A 17256-nucleotide genomic window follows, 5' to 3' on the forward strand; every position below is an offset into this window, starting at 1 on the left:
TGATCTGGATACAACCCGGATCTTGCTGACTACATCATGTGTTGTGGTCGTGTCTAGGCGCAGGTCCTCCATCTGGGGTCATATTCACAAAGCATTTTATCTTACCACTAGGAGTACTCCTAAATCGCACTAAAAGATTTTAGCTAGGAGTTTTCTCTTAAAAGTTATTCACAACGCCTTTCAGACCTACTCATAGTAAAGAAAAATGACAACTCCTAAACTAAGAGTGAGTCTTCGTTGCTACGGATGACGTCATTACTCATGCACGAGCTTGACTGAAGTGACCACCTTGATTGGCTGATGATTGTAACGCGGGAATGATTCCAAACACCTCCCCTACGATGATGAGTGACAGGTGACAGGTCTGAGAATGTGCGCTACACAAGTAGTGCGAAGGACGGAAGATGATGAATAACTGAATAAATAGCCTAAATGAATAAAGAGTAAGGCAAAACAAATAGCCTAGTAGCCTAATGAAACATATGGATTGATGCAATATCTTTGCAACATTATTGAATTAATCTGTCACTATATGCCTCTGCCTATGTTTGCAAAGAGAAGAACATTTTAATTTGATTCACAATGATACGTTACAATTGGTTTACATGCAATGAGTAGCCTAGTTTTGGTTGTTGTTGGTGGCGTTATTGCATCCCTAGTTATGCCTACAATGCAAAATTGTTCCCTCGCGATTGGAGGCTCCTGTAGCGCCGCATACGCATTTCAAAACATCGCAATGTGAAATGCCACAAAAAGCGGTTTGTGAATAGGTCTTAGTGAGTTAAGAGTCCTCTCGACTTCTTTTAAGCTGTCCCAGACTTAGGTGCTACTTTTAGGGCTACAATGCTTCGTGAATTACTCTTAGTGAAAAAAATGAGGAGTCCTAAAGTTAGGAGTGACACGGCCATTATTTTTAGGAGTTGCTCCTAAATTTGCCAGTTAGGAGCTACTTTTAGCCTTAAAATTCTTTGTGAATACGGCCCCTGATCTGGATACGACCCGGATCCGGCTGACTACATCATGTGTTGTGGTCGTGTCTAGGCGCAGGTCCACCATCCGATCTGGATACGGGCCGGATCCGGCTGACTACATCATGCGTTGTGGTCATGTCTAGGCGCAGGTCCTCCATCTGATCTGGATACGTCCTGGATTCGACTGACTACATCATGCGTTGTGGTCGTGTCTAGGCGCAGGTCCTCCATCTGATCTGGATACGTCCTGGATTCGACTGACTACATCATGCGTTGTGGTCGTGTCTAGGCGCAGGTCCTCCATCTGATCTGGATACGGCCCGGATCCGGCTGACTACTTCATGCGTTGTGGTCGTGTCTAGGCACAGGTCCACCATCCGATCTGGATACGTCCTGGATTCGACTGACTACATCATGCGTTGTGGTCATGTCTAGGCGCAGGTCCACCATCCGATCTGGATACGTCCTGGATTCGACTGACTACATCATGCGTTGTGGTCGTGTCTAGGCGCAGGTCCTCCATCTGATCTGGATACGGCCCGGATCCGGCTGACTACTTCATGCGTTGTGGTCGTGTCTAGGCACATGTCCACCATCTGATCTGGATACGGCCCGGATCCGGCTGACTACATCATGCGTTGTGGTCGTGTCTAGGCGCAAGTCCTCCATCTGCTCTGGATACGGCCCGGATCCGGCTGACTACATCATATGCGTTGTGGTTGTGTCTAGGCACATGTCCACCATCTAATCTGGATACGGCCCGTATTCGGCTGACTACTTCATGCGTTGTGGTCGTGTCTAGGCGCAGGTCCACCATCTAATCTGGATACGGCCCGGATCCGGCTGACTACATCATGCGTTGTGGTCGTGTCTAGGCGCAGGTCCTCCATCTGATCTGGATACGGCCCGGATCCGGCTGACTACTTCATGCGTTGTGGTCGTGTCTAGGCGCAAGTCCTCCATCTGCTCTGGATACGGCCCGGATCCGGCTGACTACATCATATGCGTTGTGGTTGTGTCTAGGCACATGTCCACCATCTAATCTGGATACGGCCCGTATTCGGCTGACTACTTCATGCGTTGTGGTCGTGTCTAGGCGCAGGTCCACCATCTGATCTGGATACGGCCCGGATCCGGCTGACTACATCATGCGTTGTGGTCATGTCTAGGCGCAGGTCCACCATCTGATCTGGATACAGCCTGTAATTTTGACCTTTTTATGGTTGTGCACAATTATAAGCTGGAAACAGTGTTAAAGAAAATCAATGTTATGTAAAGTACCCAATCATCATGACTAAAACTAAAGATACATGAATGAGAAATGATTAGAGTAAAAGTTAAAGAAGCCCCTGAGAAAAATACTTCCAATAAGTAGAAGTATTACAAAGGTAATAAAGCAGTAAAATGAAGGGGTCTGAAGAAGTACAAAACACGTAAAGGGGACACGGTGATGGTAAAATGAGAGGAGAGGAAGAATTATATTTCAGTGCGTTTGCATTCATTCACGAAAGGTCTGCATTCCCCAAGAAACGTGAAAGTTTTGCAAAGGGACGCAAGGGAAAATGCAAAAGCTTTGAAATATAATCTTTGCAATAGCATCTAACAACTTTTGACACTTGCTGCTACTTTGACACTTGCTGCTACTGTAAAATACTGCTACTTTCACTTTAGTGTAAATTCCTCCAAAATGAACATTCTGTCATCATTTAATCACCCTTTTATCATTCCAAACCTGTTTGACTTCTTTCTTTCTAAAAGATATTTTAAAGATTGTTGGTAACCAAACAGTAATGGTGACTATCTTCCATTGTATTAACAAAAAACAGTGTGACATTTCTCAAAACATATTCTTTTATTTTCCACAGAAGAAAGAAATGCTTTGGAACGACATGAGGTTGTTTAAATGATGACAGAATTATCATTTAGGTTAACTATCCCTTTTAATATTAGTTAATAAAACAGTCATTCATTGTTTGTTCATGTTACTTTACATTGCATTAAGTAATGTTACCAGATACAACTTTTGATTTTAAAAATGTGTTGTTCATTGTCAGTTCATGTAAATTAGCAGTAGAACCCATTTAGGATACATGTATTAAAAAATGTTACATTTTACTTAACCAATTAAACGTTATTGTAAAATGTTAACGATTTTTTTTTTATAAATGCATGTTTTCTAAACGGGTTCTACTGCTAATTTACATGATCTGACAATGAACAACACATTTTTAAAATCAAAAGTTGTATCTGTTAACATTAGTCAATGCACTGTAAAGTAACAAGAACAAACAACGAATGTCTGTCATTTGTCTCTTTCTCCTAGAAATAGAGATTTATATTCAAGTATGAATGATCTACACAATGCATACATGTAAAAAGAGCCAATCAAATCAGTGGTTCTCAGTGTTCATCACACTGTTATCCAATGTATTACATCATGCATTTAACAATAATGCAATAATAATGGATTTAATAATATTTATGTATTTAAATAATTAAATGTTACATTAAATGTTCAGTGTGTTTGTATGTATTTAATGTGTAGATGTGGATGAGTGTGTGAACAGGACTGAGGTCTGCAGCGCTGATGCCGAGTGTGTGAACACGGCTGGCTCGTTCCGCTGTAAATGTTCAGAAGGCTTTACTGGCGATGGATTTACCTGCTCAGGTCCATCTTTCATCTTTCTGTCTGTCTATTCAATCTGTCCATCCACACCAACATACTTCCATCATACAAACCATCACTGACTGGGGTCTTGATGTCCTGCAGATATGGACGAGTGTGCTGAAGATGTGGATCTGTGTGAAAACGGCCAGTGCCTCAATGTTCCCGGCGGCTATCGCTGTGAATGTGAGATGGGCTTCACACACACTCCCAACAGGAGAACCTGTCGAGGTGCGCTTATCTTCACACACACAGGCTGCAATCATTTAATCTACTGACTGACTGTAATTTTGCTGCATATCACAGAGCTGAATTGTAGTTGTCTAAGTCAGTTACTGCTATTTGCCATGGACAGACAAGAGATCACCTAAAAATCAATTACTGATATCTTTTGGCTCATTTACAGATATAGACGAGTGCTCCTTCCACAACATCTGTGTGTTTGGCTCATGTCAGAATATTCCAGGAATGTTTCGCTGTGTTTGTGATGAGGGGTATGAGCTGGACAGGACAGGTGGAAACTGCACAGGTAAACCTGCTGTTACCCTACACACACACATCAACAGCTGTTCTTCACCTCACACACACTGACCGCTTCTGTGTTGCTGTGATGTCAGATGTGGACGAGTGTCTTGATCCCATCAGCTGTGTTAATGGTCGTTGTGAGAACACAGCCGGCTCGTACCAGTGCAGCTGTCCCATTGACTTCGAGCTCAACCCCACTGGAATCGGCTGTGTTGGTAAGACTGATTATTCAATGTAACCCAAACCCTCACTACGTCACAGCTTATATTAACATATAAAATTTGGATTTCATACATTCATTTCTTATTCAAACTAAATCCTGTCATCCAACATCCCCTCCCTTCCTCTGTCACCCTCATCCTTTTCATCAAAAATGCGTTTTAAGTGGACAGATCAATATAGTACAAAGAACATAAAAAAATGTACAATGTTGGAAAATAACTCTCTTTTCTGTTAAACAAATGTTTTTTAATCTTCGCTATTGCTTCAATGCAAATGAACATTTGCCGTTATTTGTTGCGTAATGACGTATATGTTCAAGTAAGCCAGATATGAGCAGATTCTGCACAATGCACTGTATTTAATATATCATGATGACTCACGAGTATTTGCATTAAATCTGCGCAGATTTGGCTTAAGTGAACTTCCCCAGCAAAGTGAGTGAAGATAATAAGTAAAACGCCAAATTGGCTAGTGATTTGACAGTGTTACCCGCCACAGTTGATTTTTATGGTTGGCGGGTGTTAATTTCAAACCCTGGATGTAATGTATTCACTGCATCCTTCCCTTTATTTAAGTGTTTTGTCATCATTCATAAAGTTTGACACACAGTCAGTTGTTCTCTCTCCATGCGGCAGACACGCGAGCAGGGAGCTGTTTTCTGGAGTACCGAGCCTCGCGGGCCTGTGGCGTTGAGCTGGGGTTTGGAGTCAGCCGTTCATCATGCTGCTGTTCTCCGGGACGGGCGTGGGGTAACCCGTGTGACCTTTGCCCTCCGCTCAACACATGTAAGGAACTCTACAATACTACTCAATTGTTCAACACTACAGTACTTCAAGATGACAATAATTCAATTATACAATGGAACAATATGTCAGCACTTTCATACTGCAATAATTCAGTATTGCAATACATCATTACCACTGCAGGGGTGAAAACAGTTAAAAGATGAACATGTTCTGAAAAACACATATCTTGCCACTTTCATTTAGAAGTTTTAAGAAAACTCTCCATAAGGAAATGAAAAGTTACACACTGGCGTTCAGGAGATATTTTAGTCCTTCATACTATTATAATAGCTTAAAGGAACACTCCACCGTTTTTTGAAATAGGGCTTATTCACATTCTTTCCTACATTTAGATAGGTGGGTAAATGCATTTTTGTCTCAGTGCATGCATTGTTTTAGTTTGACAGGGTCGGCGCTAGCTTAGCTTAGCACAATGAATGGAATCCTTTGTTGCCAGCTAGCATGTCCTGAGTAAAAGTGATCAAAAAAACAAAACAAAAAAACACGTAATTACTTCTTGCGGCCTGCGTATTCACAACGAGAACAAATAGCGATGCAGATTAACACTAGGTGATTTCCTAGGCAGATATTGACTTTATTAGGGGGAAGCACAGCTACTTAGTCAAGTCAAGTCAAGTCATCTTCATTTATATAGCGCTTTTAACAATGTAGAGTTGCGACGGAAGCAAATCAATCAAAACTAACTTTAGATGGAAAATAACTTAACTCTGCTATAAAGCCAAAACAATCTCTGTTACCTTAAATTATACGCTTATCTCTGTGAAGCTGCTTTGAAACAATCTACGTTGTTAAAAGCGCTATATAAATGAAGATGACTTGACTTGACTTGACTAGATTGTTTCAAAGCAGCTTTACAGAGATAAACGTATAATTTAAAGTAACAGAGATTGTTTTGGCTTTATAGCGGTTCTTTAATAAAGTTATTTTCCAGCTAAAGTTAGTTTTGATTGATTCGCTTCCGTCGCAACGATCATTTGTTATTAAATTAGGGGCCGTTAAGACGACACCATTCTCTCTACACAGACTTTAAACGCGAACCTGTGATAAACGCTGATGGCTTCACATGCGCATTAAGAATTGGTTCTATAGTTATGTGCGTTTGAATATATGTGCGCAGGTTTGGAATTCCCTACAAACCAAGCCTAAACAAAGTACTGGTGTTTCCTTATAATTTTTGATACAGAATTTTATTTTATCAATTCGGGGTAGATACGTGAATTGAGTTTCCCGACGACGCTTTATCTGTAGAGTGGTAAAGGGATCCTCCATAGGGAGAGACTAGTTGGCACTTCAGCACTGCGTTGTCATCGGGTCCAGGCGAAGGGCCTTCGTCAGATCTGGATACGGCCTGGATCCGGCAGGCTGCGGGAAAACCTCGGGATAAACAAAAGACACTAAAATTAGCGTAGATGCCATTCTTCTTATGATGTAACGAGTACATCAGGATTTATGGGAAGTGTTCCCGGTTCCAGCTGACCTAATCTATGCAGCCTAACATTGAACTATAGAAGTCTATAATGTATTATGTGAATGCTAGGTCAAAGAGATGTGTCTTTAGTCTAGCTTTGAACTGACAGAGTGTGTCTGCTTCCCGGACAATGTTAGGAAGATTGTTCCAAAGTTTTGGTGCTAAATAGGAGAAGGATCTACCACCAGCAGTCGATTTTGATATTCTAGGTATTATCAACTGGCCGGAATTTTGAGATCGCAATAGACTTGAAGGACTATAATGCGTTAAGAGCTCGCTCAAGTACTGTGGAGCTAAACCATTTAGTGCTTTGTAAGTGATCAGCAATATTTTAAAATTGATGCGATGTTTAATAGGGAGCCAAAGCAGTTTTGACAGAACCGGGCTAATATGGTCATACTTCCTGGTTCTAGTAAGAACTCGAGCTGCTGCGTTTTGGACCAGCTGTAGTTTGTTTATTAAGCGTGCAGGGCAACCACCCAGTAGAGCATTACAATAATCTAGCCTTGAGGTCATGAACGCATGAACTAATTGTTCCGCATTTGTCACTGAGAGCATATTTAGATATATTTTTAAGATGGAAAAATGCAGTTTTACAGATACTAGACACATGACTTTCAAATGCAAGATTGGTATCAAAGAGCACACCCAGGTTCCTAACCGACGACGAAGACTTAACAGAGCAGCCATCGAGTGTTAGACAGTATTCTAGGTTATTACATGAGGAAGTTTTTTGTCCAATAAACATCCAATTTTTCATCTATGCATTCTGTTAATTTTGTGAATTGGTAGGTTTCGTTTGGTTTTGAAGAAATATACAGCTGAGTATCATCGGCATAACAGTGAAAACTAATGCCATGTTTCCTAATGATATCTCCTAATGGTAGCATGTACAGAGTGAACAGCAGCGGTCCTAGTACTGAGCCTTGTGGTACGCCATACTGAACTTGTGATCGATGAGACATCTCTTCATTTACTGCTACAAACTGATAACGGTCAGATAAGTATGATTTAAACCATGCTAGTGCAATTCCACTAATGCCAACATAGTTTTCTAGTCTATTTAAAAGAATGTTGTGGTCAATGGTGTCAAACGCAGCACTAAGATCGAGTAACACTAATAGAGAGATACAACCACGATCGGATGATAAGAGCAAATCATTTGTAACTCTAACGAGAGCAGTCTCAGTACTATGGTACAGTCTAAATCCTGACTGAAAATCCTCGCAGATATCATTTCTTTCTAAAAAGGAACACAGTTGTGAAGATACTGCCTTTTCTAGTATCTTTGACAGAAAAGGTAGATTCGAGATCGGCCTGTTATTGACTAATTCTGTAGGATCAAGTTGCGTTTTTTTAACAAGCGGTTTAATCATAGCCAGCTTAAAGTTTTTTGGTACGTATCCTAGAGACAAAGATGAATTAATGATATTAAGAAGAGGATCTATGACCTCTGGAAGTATCTCTTTCAGTAGCTTAGTCGGTATAGGGTCTAACATACATGTTGTAGATTTAGATGATTTAACGAGTTTAGTAAATTCTTCCTCTCCTATAGCAACGAATGAATCAAATTTATCCTCAGGGAGACTACAATGCACTGCCTGATGCGATACTGTAGTAGACGGTTGCATAGTTATAATTTTGTCCCTGATATTATCAATCTTATAAGTGAAGAAGTTCATAAAGTCATTACTGCTGTGTTGCTTGGAAACATCTGTGTTTGAAGCTTTCTTTTTCGTTAGTTTAGCCACTGTTTCAAATAAAAACCTATCATTTGTTTCTTTTCTTCTAATAGGGTTGAAAAATAAGCAGATCTAGCAGCTTTTAAAGCCTCTCTGTACGCAATCGAGCTCTCTTTCCATGAAATGCGAAATACCTCTAGTTTTGTTTTCTTCCAGTTGCGTTCCATTTTTCTGGCTGCTCTCTTAAGGGCCCAAGTGTGCTCATTGTACCACGGCGTTGGACTATTTTCTTTAATCTTCTTTAAGCGCAACGGAGCAACTGTGTCTAAAGTGCTGGAAAAGAGAGAGTTAAAAGTTTCTGTTGCAATATCAAGTTCTTCTAAGCTATCTGGGATGCTGAAATGATGAAACTGATCAGGAAGATTATTAATAAAGCAATCTTTAGTGGCAGAAGTGATAGGTCTAACATATTTGAAACACGGAGTCGGCTTTGCAGCCTTGGCTAAATGTAATTTACACGAGACTAGATAATGATCTGAGATGTCATCGCCTAAGTAGCAGTGCTTCCCCCTAATATAGTCCCAAGTCAATATCTGCCTAGGAAATCACGTAGTGTTAATCTGCATCGCTATTTGTACTCGTTGTGAATATGCAGGCCACAAGAAGTAATTACGTGTTTTTTAATTTTTTTTTATCACTTTTACTCAGGACATGCTAGCTGGCAACAAAGGATTCCATTCATTGTGCTAAGCTAGCGCCGACCCTGTCAAACTAAAACAATGCATGCACTGAGACAAAAATGCATTTATCCACCAATCTAAATGTATGAAAGAATGTGAATAAGCCCTATTTCAAAAAACGGTGGAGTGTTCCTTTAATGCTAACTACATTACCTTAGTAATTCAATACTATAATACTATCAATGCTTACATCAATGCTTCAATAATAAATACTGATATATTTCTATAGTTTAATACTGCAATTGTCCAGTACAACAATACTGTACATTGTTACCTCAAAATAAGGATACTCCAATACTTTAAAGTCCCCTTGTAGTCAATCATTTTATCCCTTAAAACTCATCTTTGATCACCAAAATTACAGATTTAAACATTTTCTTTCTTGATAATGGCTTGAATGTAACTCGACACCCTGGCCTCATTTAGTATGCGCGGTTCTATGAATATGCAAATGAGCCCCTCCTCCAATCACTCACAGCAGCTCAGAGATCCACTCGTTGACCTGATTGGTTACAAGGTAGTTTGTGACGTTTAAGGAGAAAATACTCAGCAATGGTGTCAACTTATGAATTTTCACATGGTTTGTCTTAAAGCATATTAAAAACACCACATAGACATAAACATTAAAAACTTGATTTTCACCACAGGGGGACTTTAATACTACAACACTTCAATATTTCAATCTTTATACATCAGGACTGCAATATATCAATACTGCAATCATAAAATGTTTAACATTGTCATGAATTTGAGGATGAACCCAAGCGCAGACAGGATGCTTGATTTATGGACAAAAAACAGGGAAAACAAAACCCACGAGGGGGCAAAACAAGGACAGGACAAGGAGTGACTAAACTAGACTATTATTTGACAGATAACTAGACAATAAACAGCAAATACAGAATCAGAACTTTCTCTAGACAATACTCTTGACAGGATACTCACAAGGTTTCACAAGGTATGATAATGAACCAGCACAGGACTGCAAACACAAGGGGATTAAATAGGGAGACTAATGATAACATAACAGGTGACACAGGTAAAGCAATAATGACAAAACGAGGATAACAAGGGGGCGGGGTTAAGTAACAAGACAACACAAGCACATGGCCCAAACAAAAGGCCATGTGCTTGCACACAAAACAGGGTCTGTCATGATCCTGCCTCAAGACTAGCGAAAATCAAGGACACGAGGGCAGAATCATGACAAACATGACAATACTTCTCCAAATGGCTTTATTGTCTGCAGGTCCGCAGGGATGCTGGAGCCCACTGACAATACTTCTGTTTTACAATACTTTAATATTACAATGCAATAATTTAAAGTAATTTAAAGGCAGACTTTTAAACAGATTTTTATCTTTTTTTTGTGATAATAACATTCATAAGTTCTTTCATATTGTCTTAGCATATTAAAAAAGAAATATTGATGAATATGAATGATGAAGATGGCTGATGATCATATCATTGTGTGTCTAGCGGAGTATAACACACTGTGTCCTGGAGGAGAGGGGTTCAAACTTAACCCCATCACCATCATCCTGGAAGGTAATTAACCCATTATACTATACTATACATCACTATACACGCTGAACGTACTATCTATAACAGGGGCCGTATTCACAAAGAATTTTAAGGCTAAAAGTAGCTCCTAACTGGCGAATTTAGGAGCAACTCCTAAAAATAATGGGCGTGTCACTCCTAACTTTAGGACTCCTAATTTTTTTCACTAAGAGTAATTCACGAAGCATTGTAGCCCTAAAAGTAGCACCTAAGCCTGGGACAGCTTAAAAGAAGTCGAGAGGACTCCTAACTCACTAAGACCTATTCACAAACCGCTTTTTGTGGCATTTCACGTTGCGATGTTTTGAAATGCGTATGCGGCGGCTACAGGAGCTTCCAATCGCGAGGAACAATTCTGCATTGTAGGCATAACTAGGGATGCAATAACGCCACCAACAACAACCAAAACTAGGCTACTCATTGCATGTAAACCAATTGTAACGTATCATTGTGAATCAAATTAAAATGTTCTTCTCTTTGCAAACATAGGCAGAGGCATATAGTGACAGATTAATTCAATAATGTTGCAAAGATATTGCATCAATCCATATGTTTCATTAGGCTACTAGGCTATTTGTTTTGCCTTACTCTTTATTCATTTAGGCTATTTATTCAGTTATTCATCATCTTCCGTCCTTCGCACTACTTGTGTAGCGCACACATTCTCAGACCTGTCACCTGTCACTCATCATCGTAGGGGAGGTGTTTGGAATCATTCCCGCGTTACAATCATCAGCCAATCAAGGTGGTCACTTCAGTCAAGCTCGTGCATGAGTAATGACGTCATCCAGAGCAAAGAAGACTCACTCTTAGTTTAGGAGTTGTCATTTTTCTTTACTAAGAGTAGGTCTGAAAGGCGTTGTGAATAACTTTTAAGAGAAAACTCCTAGCTAAAATCTTTTAGTGCGATTTAGGAGTACTCCTAGTGGTAAGATAAAATGCTTTGTGAATACGGCCCCAGATCATTATTTCCTGTGAAGTTGTAGAAAATACATAAGCAATAAGGTCATAGTGGCAGTACTATTTTGTGATTACTGTCAACTCTATATGGTTAAAGTTAGACATGACACACAGTTGGGTGACTATTCATAATATAGTATTTTTAAATGGTTACTAATATAATAAGAATATTAGGTACAGATTTGTTTATTTAAAAACTATTGGATGAAATAGAGAGACTATTATGAATGTAGATTCTTATGCCATTCTTATGATGTGTATCAGGTGTTATAGGAAGTGTTCCCGGTTCCAGTTCTCCTAATTTATGCAGACTAATATTTTAACGGATTTGAATAATAGGAATGTATAATGTTTATTTGTATGCTAGGTCAAAGAGATGTGTCTTTAATCTAGCTTTGAACTGACAGAGTGTGTCTGCTTCCCGGACAATGGTAGGAAGACTGTTCCAGAGTTTTGGTGCTAAATAGGAGAAGGATCTACCACCAGCAGTCGATTTTGATATTCTAGGTATTATCAACTGGCCGGAATTTTGAGATCGCAATAGACGTGAAGGACTATAATGCGTTAAGAGCTCGCTCAAGTACTGCGGAGCTAAACCATTTAGTGCTTTGTAAGTGATCAGTCTGCCGGAGCCTGTCCGGGTGTCGTGGGCTGTATTGGAGAGGAAGATGTACTGGACGATGATTGCAGGGGCTTCGCAGGGCCAGAATATATTAAATATATACGGTAACACTTTAGTTTAGGGTCCAGTTCTCGCTTTTAACTACTTCCTTATTATTATGCATATTACTAGGATATTGGCTGTGTATTAGTACTTATAAAGCACATATTAATTCCTTATTCTGCATGACCATATTCTACATCCCTTAATCCACCCAATACCAAAACTTAACAACTACCTTACTAACTATTAATAAGCAGTAATTAGGAGTTTATTGAGGCAAAAGTCATAGTTAATAGTTAGTGATAATTCGAGCCTAATCTAATATATAACATCTTTAAAATACATTTTAGACATATTAATATGTATTGAATAAGAAATGTTTCATTTCATGAAGGGTGTTTATCTGTAGTAAAGGTCTAAAAATTACCTTTGGAAAAGTTGCACTGTTGCTTAATTTATTTGATTGCACACACAGATAAATATTTTGAATTGTATAATAAATATTTTTGATATTTTGTAGGTCACAAAATAAGAATGTTAGAACACTTTATTCAGATAATAGTAGTGTTCAGAACATAGTCTCATAGTTTGAGATGGTAGCATTGGTTCTGGTATATTGCCGTGGATGGCAGTGGGTGATCTACATGTCTGACTCACATTCTATTGCAAGACCGCACAAGAACTACTGTCGGTGAAATGCCAATAATGAAACAACCCAGGTGAGGCTGTTAGATTGTTTGTTTTCTTTTATGGTAAAAGTAACATACATATGGTGTATGAATTGATATTTCGATGAATTTAAGAAAAAATCTAAGCCTGAAATATAAGGGCTATTGAGAAGGCTATTGCGTTTGAGTTGTGTTTCTGTTGGGGTCAGATATTGACGAGTGTCAGGAGCTGCCCGGCCTGTGCCAGGGTGGAAACTGCATCAATGCGTTCGGCAGTTTCCAGTGCGATTGCCCGACCGGATACCAGCTCAACACAGACAAGCGCATCTGTGAGGGTGAGGCTCAAACATACTCTCTGTTCACTGAGAGACGCTCAGAGAGGTGAGTTTGACTGTGAGGTGTGTTTTTCAGATATTGATGAATGTGTGCTCAGTTCAGGGGTGTGTGGTCCGGGCACCTGCTACAACACACTGGGAAACTACACGTGTGTCTGCCCACAGGACTACATGCAAGTGAGCGGAGGACACCGCTGCATGGGTGCGTGTGTGTGCTTCACACACTCTGGTGCTGGTTTGATGCAGACAGCACAGTTGTTAATTAATATTTTAATAAAGAGGTGTCCAATCCTGTTTCTGGAGATCAACCTTCCTGCGGAGTTCAGCTCCATCCCTGATCAAACACACACCTGAAGCAGCGGATGGAGATCTCCAGGAGCACGTGATGGTCACAGACAGGACAGGTGTGTGTTGATCAGGATTGGAGCTGAACTCCAGGTTGATCTCCAGGAACAGGATTGGACACCCATGGCTTAATAGTTGTAATTGTAATCAATACATTTTATGGTAACACTTTACAATAAGGTTCATTAGTTAACATGAACTAACAATGAGCAATACGTTTGTTACAGTATTAATTCATCTTCGTTAATGTTAGTTAATATTAATCCAGCTGTTCATTGTTTGTTTATGTTAGTTCACGGTGCATTTACTAATGTTAACAAATACAACCTTTGATTTTAATAATGTATTAGTAAATGTTGAAATTAAGTTAACATTAACTAAGATTAATAAATGCTCTTGAAGTATTGTTCATCTTTAGGTAATGTTAACTAAAGTAGGTAACTAATGTTGTGTGTAATGTTATTTTCATTGTAAATGCTTTTTGCTCTACTCATGCAGGTTAGTGTACTTTATATAGTATATTTTATTTAATTGACTGTATTTTTTTTTTTTTAAATGCAAACTACTACTACATTTGTAGGACTGTGTGTTGTTTTAGATATGAGGAGAAGTCTGTGTTACCGAGACTACAGTGGCAGTACCTGTGAACACCAGCTCCACTTTAACACCACACAGAGATTGTGCTGCTGTTCCTACAATGTGGGAAAAGCCTGGAACAAACCATGCCAGTCCTGTCCGAGCCCTGGCACAGGTGAGCACACATGCTCTACTGCGACTCTAATCTCAACATGAAGACACACATACTACAAGTCAAGTCACCTTTATTCATATAGCACGTTTTACAATACAGATTGTTTCAAAGCAGCTTTACAGAGATAACAGGAAAATAATGCAACAGAGTCTGTTTCGGCTGTACAGCAGATCTAGAAGAAAATAGCATCACAGTTCAGCTTAAGTTCAGTGATGGTTCATTTTTGTTAAAAAGTTATTAATTTAGTTTATTTCTATATATAGCCGCTCAGGAGAAAACTGTGATGTCATCGTCCAGCTCAGTTCAGTTCTCATATAATGGTGTCAATGCAGGCAGATCAATAATTCTGTTGAATATTAAACGTCCCCAACTATGCTAGCCAAAAACGACTAGTATATTGTTTTAGAGACACACAACACAAACCCTAATCTTCAAAAAGCATTATTACTATTTATGAATCATTTTCATTTCTTGGCATTCCTGAATGTCCCTACAGAGTTTCTCATCAGTCAGCAGCGGACGCTATGATAACTTTTTGCAGGAATGATGACCTCTCAAGACCTTTGAAAAGAATCAGACCAATTGTTGAATGCCGCTATTGATGGAAGTCCTGCCTTTCGAGGTGCAAGACTAGAGCCCAGACATTTGTATTAAAGTGGCATTTGCTAATAAATTGCTGTTCTATTCAGGCTCTCATAGCGTTAGTCATGTTCCCTAATTCAGGGGATTAGAGTTAAATGCATAATGCAGACCTTTTGTCAGATTCAAATCACTTCTCTCGACAGTTGTGTTACAAACTATAGCTAAGCCCAAACACATGTTGAACCTAAAGTGGCCACTAAAAAAATTCCAGCCATTAATAAAGTTATACATCTAATCTATGGCATACAGTATAGCTCAGCGGCTATTTATTAAAAATGATGATGATGTCAGCAGAGAATCCAACAATTCCTGTTTGAAAGACAGCGGGGGAAGTTTATTTAAACGCACAGTTGTCATGGATGATCTCAAAGATGATTTGATTCTTGAGAAAAGTCTTTCGACACAACAATAAGTCATAGGCAATGTGATCATTATCTTTTAAAGTCGCAGAAGTTGAAATGCTTCTTCAAATGAAACACAATAGTGTTCACATGGCATCCTCAGTAGCTTGACTTTTGAAAACGAACACCAGGCAAACACGCAGCTACTGTACACATTAACCCATGTTGATTTTTTCCTAGAAAGGTGACGTAGGCTCAGATGTCGATGGTACTTTTTCTCATTCACACTTATCTTTTCATGATTTACTGAAAAAGCAAAATATTGAATTTGTACACCTGTCATCACTGCATTAATGAACTATCAGCAAAGAACATGACAACAATTGACAAAAATAAAACCGGTTAAAAAACAGCCGTTGCATTTTTACCAAGCAGCATTTTGATTTTTCAATCAAGCAATCGATCAGTAATATGGGGGGGGGGGGGGGGGATTGGCATGTAAATGGCTACTCTACTAGATTACACCCTCTGTTCTTTCAGGGGACTATAGAAGTCTTTGTGGCAGTGTGACCGGATTCAGGATTGACTTTGAAACAGGAAAACCAAAAGGTAAAGACAAATTTTGCAGTTAGTGAAATTTCAGTAGAAATGGCAGAGATACCTTTTTACATAATGTGTAATGTTTTTGTTCTGCTCTTTTCAGATATTGATGAATGTCGTGAAATCCCAGGCGTCTGTGCTCATGGTGTGTGTATGAACCACATGGGCAGTTTCCACTGCGAGTGTCCCACAGGCTTCATTTACAATGACCTGCTGCTCATCTGTGAAGGTCTGATCACTTCTCTCACTGTAAGGGGCCGTTCACACAGAACAAGTTTCTGTTGCTCTTTTTTTTTATTTTACTACCCTCCATCTCACATTTTAAACACAAAAATGCTTTGTGTGAGTGGCTCCCTTAAATCTGTATAACTACTGGGCTTATTTAGTGTGGCAACTTCAAGTCTAAGTTCACCGGTTTTCAACCCGTTTTGTTAAAAAATACTATTTTTTATCTATTATCTATTTTTATTTCTTTTATCTATTTTTTTTTTGTCTGCCAAGTTTCCACTTGTTTTGTTTTGTTATCGACAAAGTGAATATGCATTAAAAAAGATTGCGAAATTTGCTATCTCAAGCCAGTTTCCATCCAATTGGCCTTTTACCGATAAATTTAACAACCGATAAAATTAACAACGTCATCCCTAAAAAAAACGCATTGTTGCATAAGTTTTGTTGTATCACTTAAAAAATCGTCCCTCAAGTCATTTCCATACATAATTTCACGTATATCGTGAATTATATTGTATCTGTCGCATCCCAAATATCTGTAAAATGCAGAGAGTAATGAGACAATTGGAATTCGCCAGTTTACTGCTTACTATTTTCACGAATAATAAGCCTATTACTAAATGAGGAAATATTAGGAAATCAAAGATCATGGCGTAGTGGGACTGCTGTTCTGACCGGACTGCATGTAACAGCCTTTATTTGACGGACCCCATGGGTTTGGACACAGGGCAGCTCTTTGTCCTGTAATGCAGAATTTTAGGATCCATAAAAAGATTGGTACAGTGAAATGTTTGGTAATATAGCAACAATCTTTAACGTAAGCCAGTTGACGTGATTCAGATCATTCAAACCGAAAAAGTTATTCTTTCTGGTTTCAGAGTTCAGTAACATCAAATCGATCAAAACATCATATTGCTGCTGATTTTTTTTCTTTCGCAAAAACATTTGCCAATTATTTTATTTTTATTACAGTACATTTTTGGCTGACAAACATTACAATACTCATAGTGGGTCTCATTCACTAATAATTGTGTGGATTATTTGTATTTATATGAATGAAGATGATAATTTCTCTCACAA

The 17256-nt window shown here is 39.0% G+C and overlaps 1 protein-coding gene across 1 annotated transcript in view; it reads left to right on the plus strand.

Annotated features, from left to right (window-relative positions):
- Positions 1 to 17256, plus strand: part of fbn2a (fibrillin 2a) — a 147186-nt gene that overhangs the window by 91955 nt on the left and 37975 nt on the right. Inside the window, exons 34-44 of the mRNA XM_079860862.1 lie at positions 3517 to 3639; positions 3742 to 3867; positions 4043 to 4165; positions 4254 to 4376; positions 5019 to 5168; positions 10559 to 10627; positions 13144 to 13269; positions 13346 to 13471; positions 14213 to 14365; positions 15889 to 15957; positions 16052 to 16177. Coding sequence (XP_079716988.1) covers positions 3517 to 3639; positions 3742 to 3867; positions 4043 to 4165; positions 4254 to 4376; positions 5019 to 5168; positions 10559 to 10627; positions 13144 to 13269; positions 13346 to 13471; positions 14213 to 14365; positions 15889 to 15957; positions 16052 to 16177 — 1314 coding nt within the window. The remainder of the gene's footprint in view (positions 1 to 3516; positions 3640 to 3741; positions 3868 to 4042; positions 4166 to 4253; positions 4377 to 5018; positions 5169 to 10558; positions 10628 to 13143; positions 13270 to 13345; positions 13472 to 14212; positions 14366 to 15888; positions 15958 to 16051; positions 16178 to 17256) is intronic.

This window comes from Squalius cephalus (genome assembly GCF_949319135.1).
Source record: "Squalius cephalus genome assembly, chromosome: 24".
Taxonomy (NCBI): Eukaryota; Metazoa; Chordata; class Actinopteri; order Cypriniformes; family Leuciscidae; genus Squalius; species Squalius cephalus.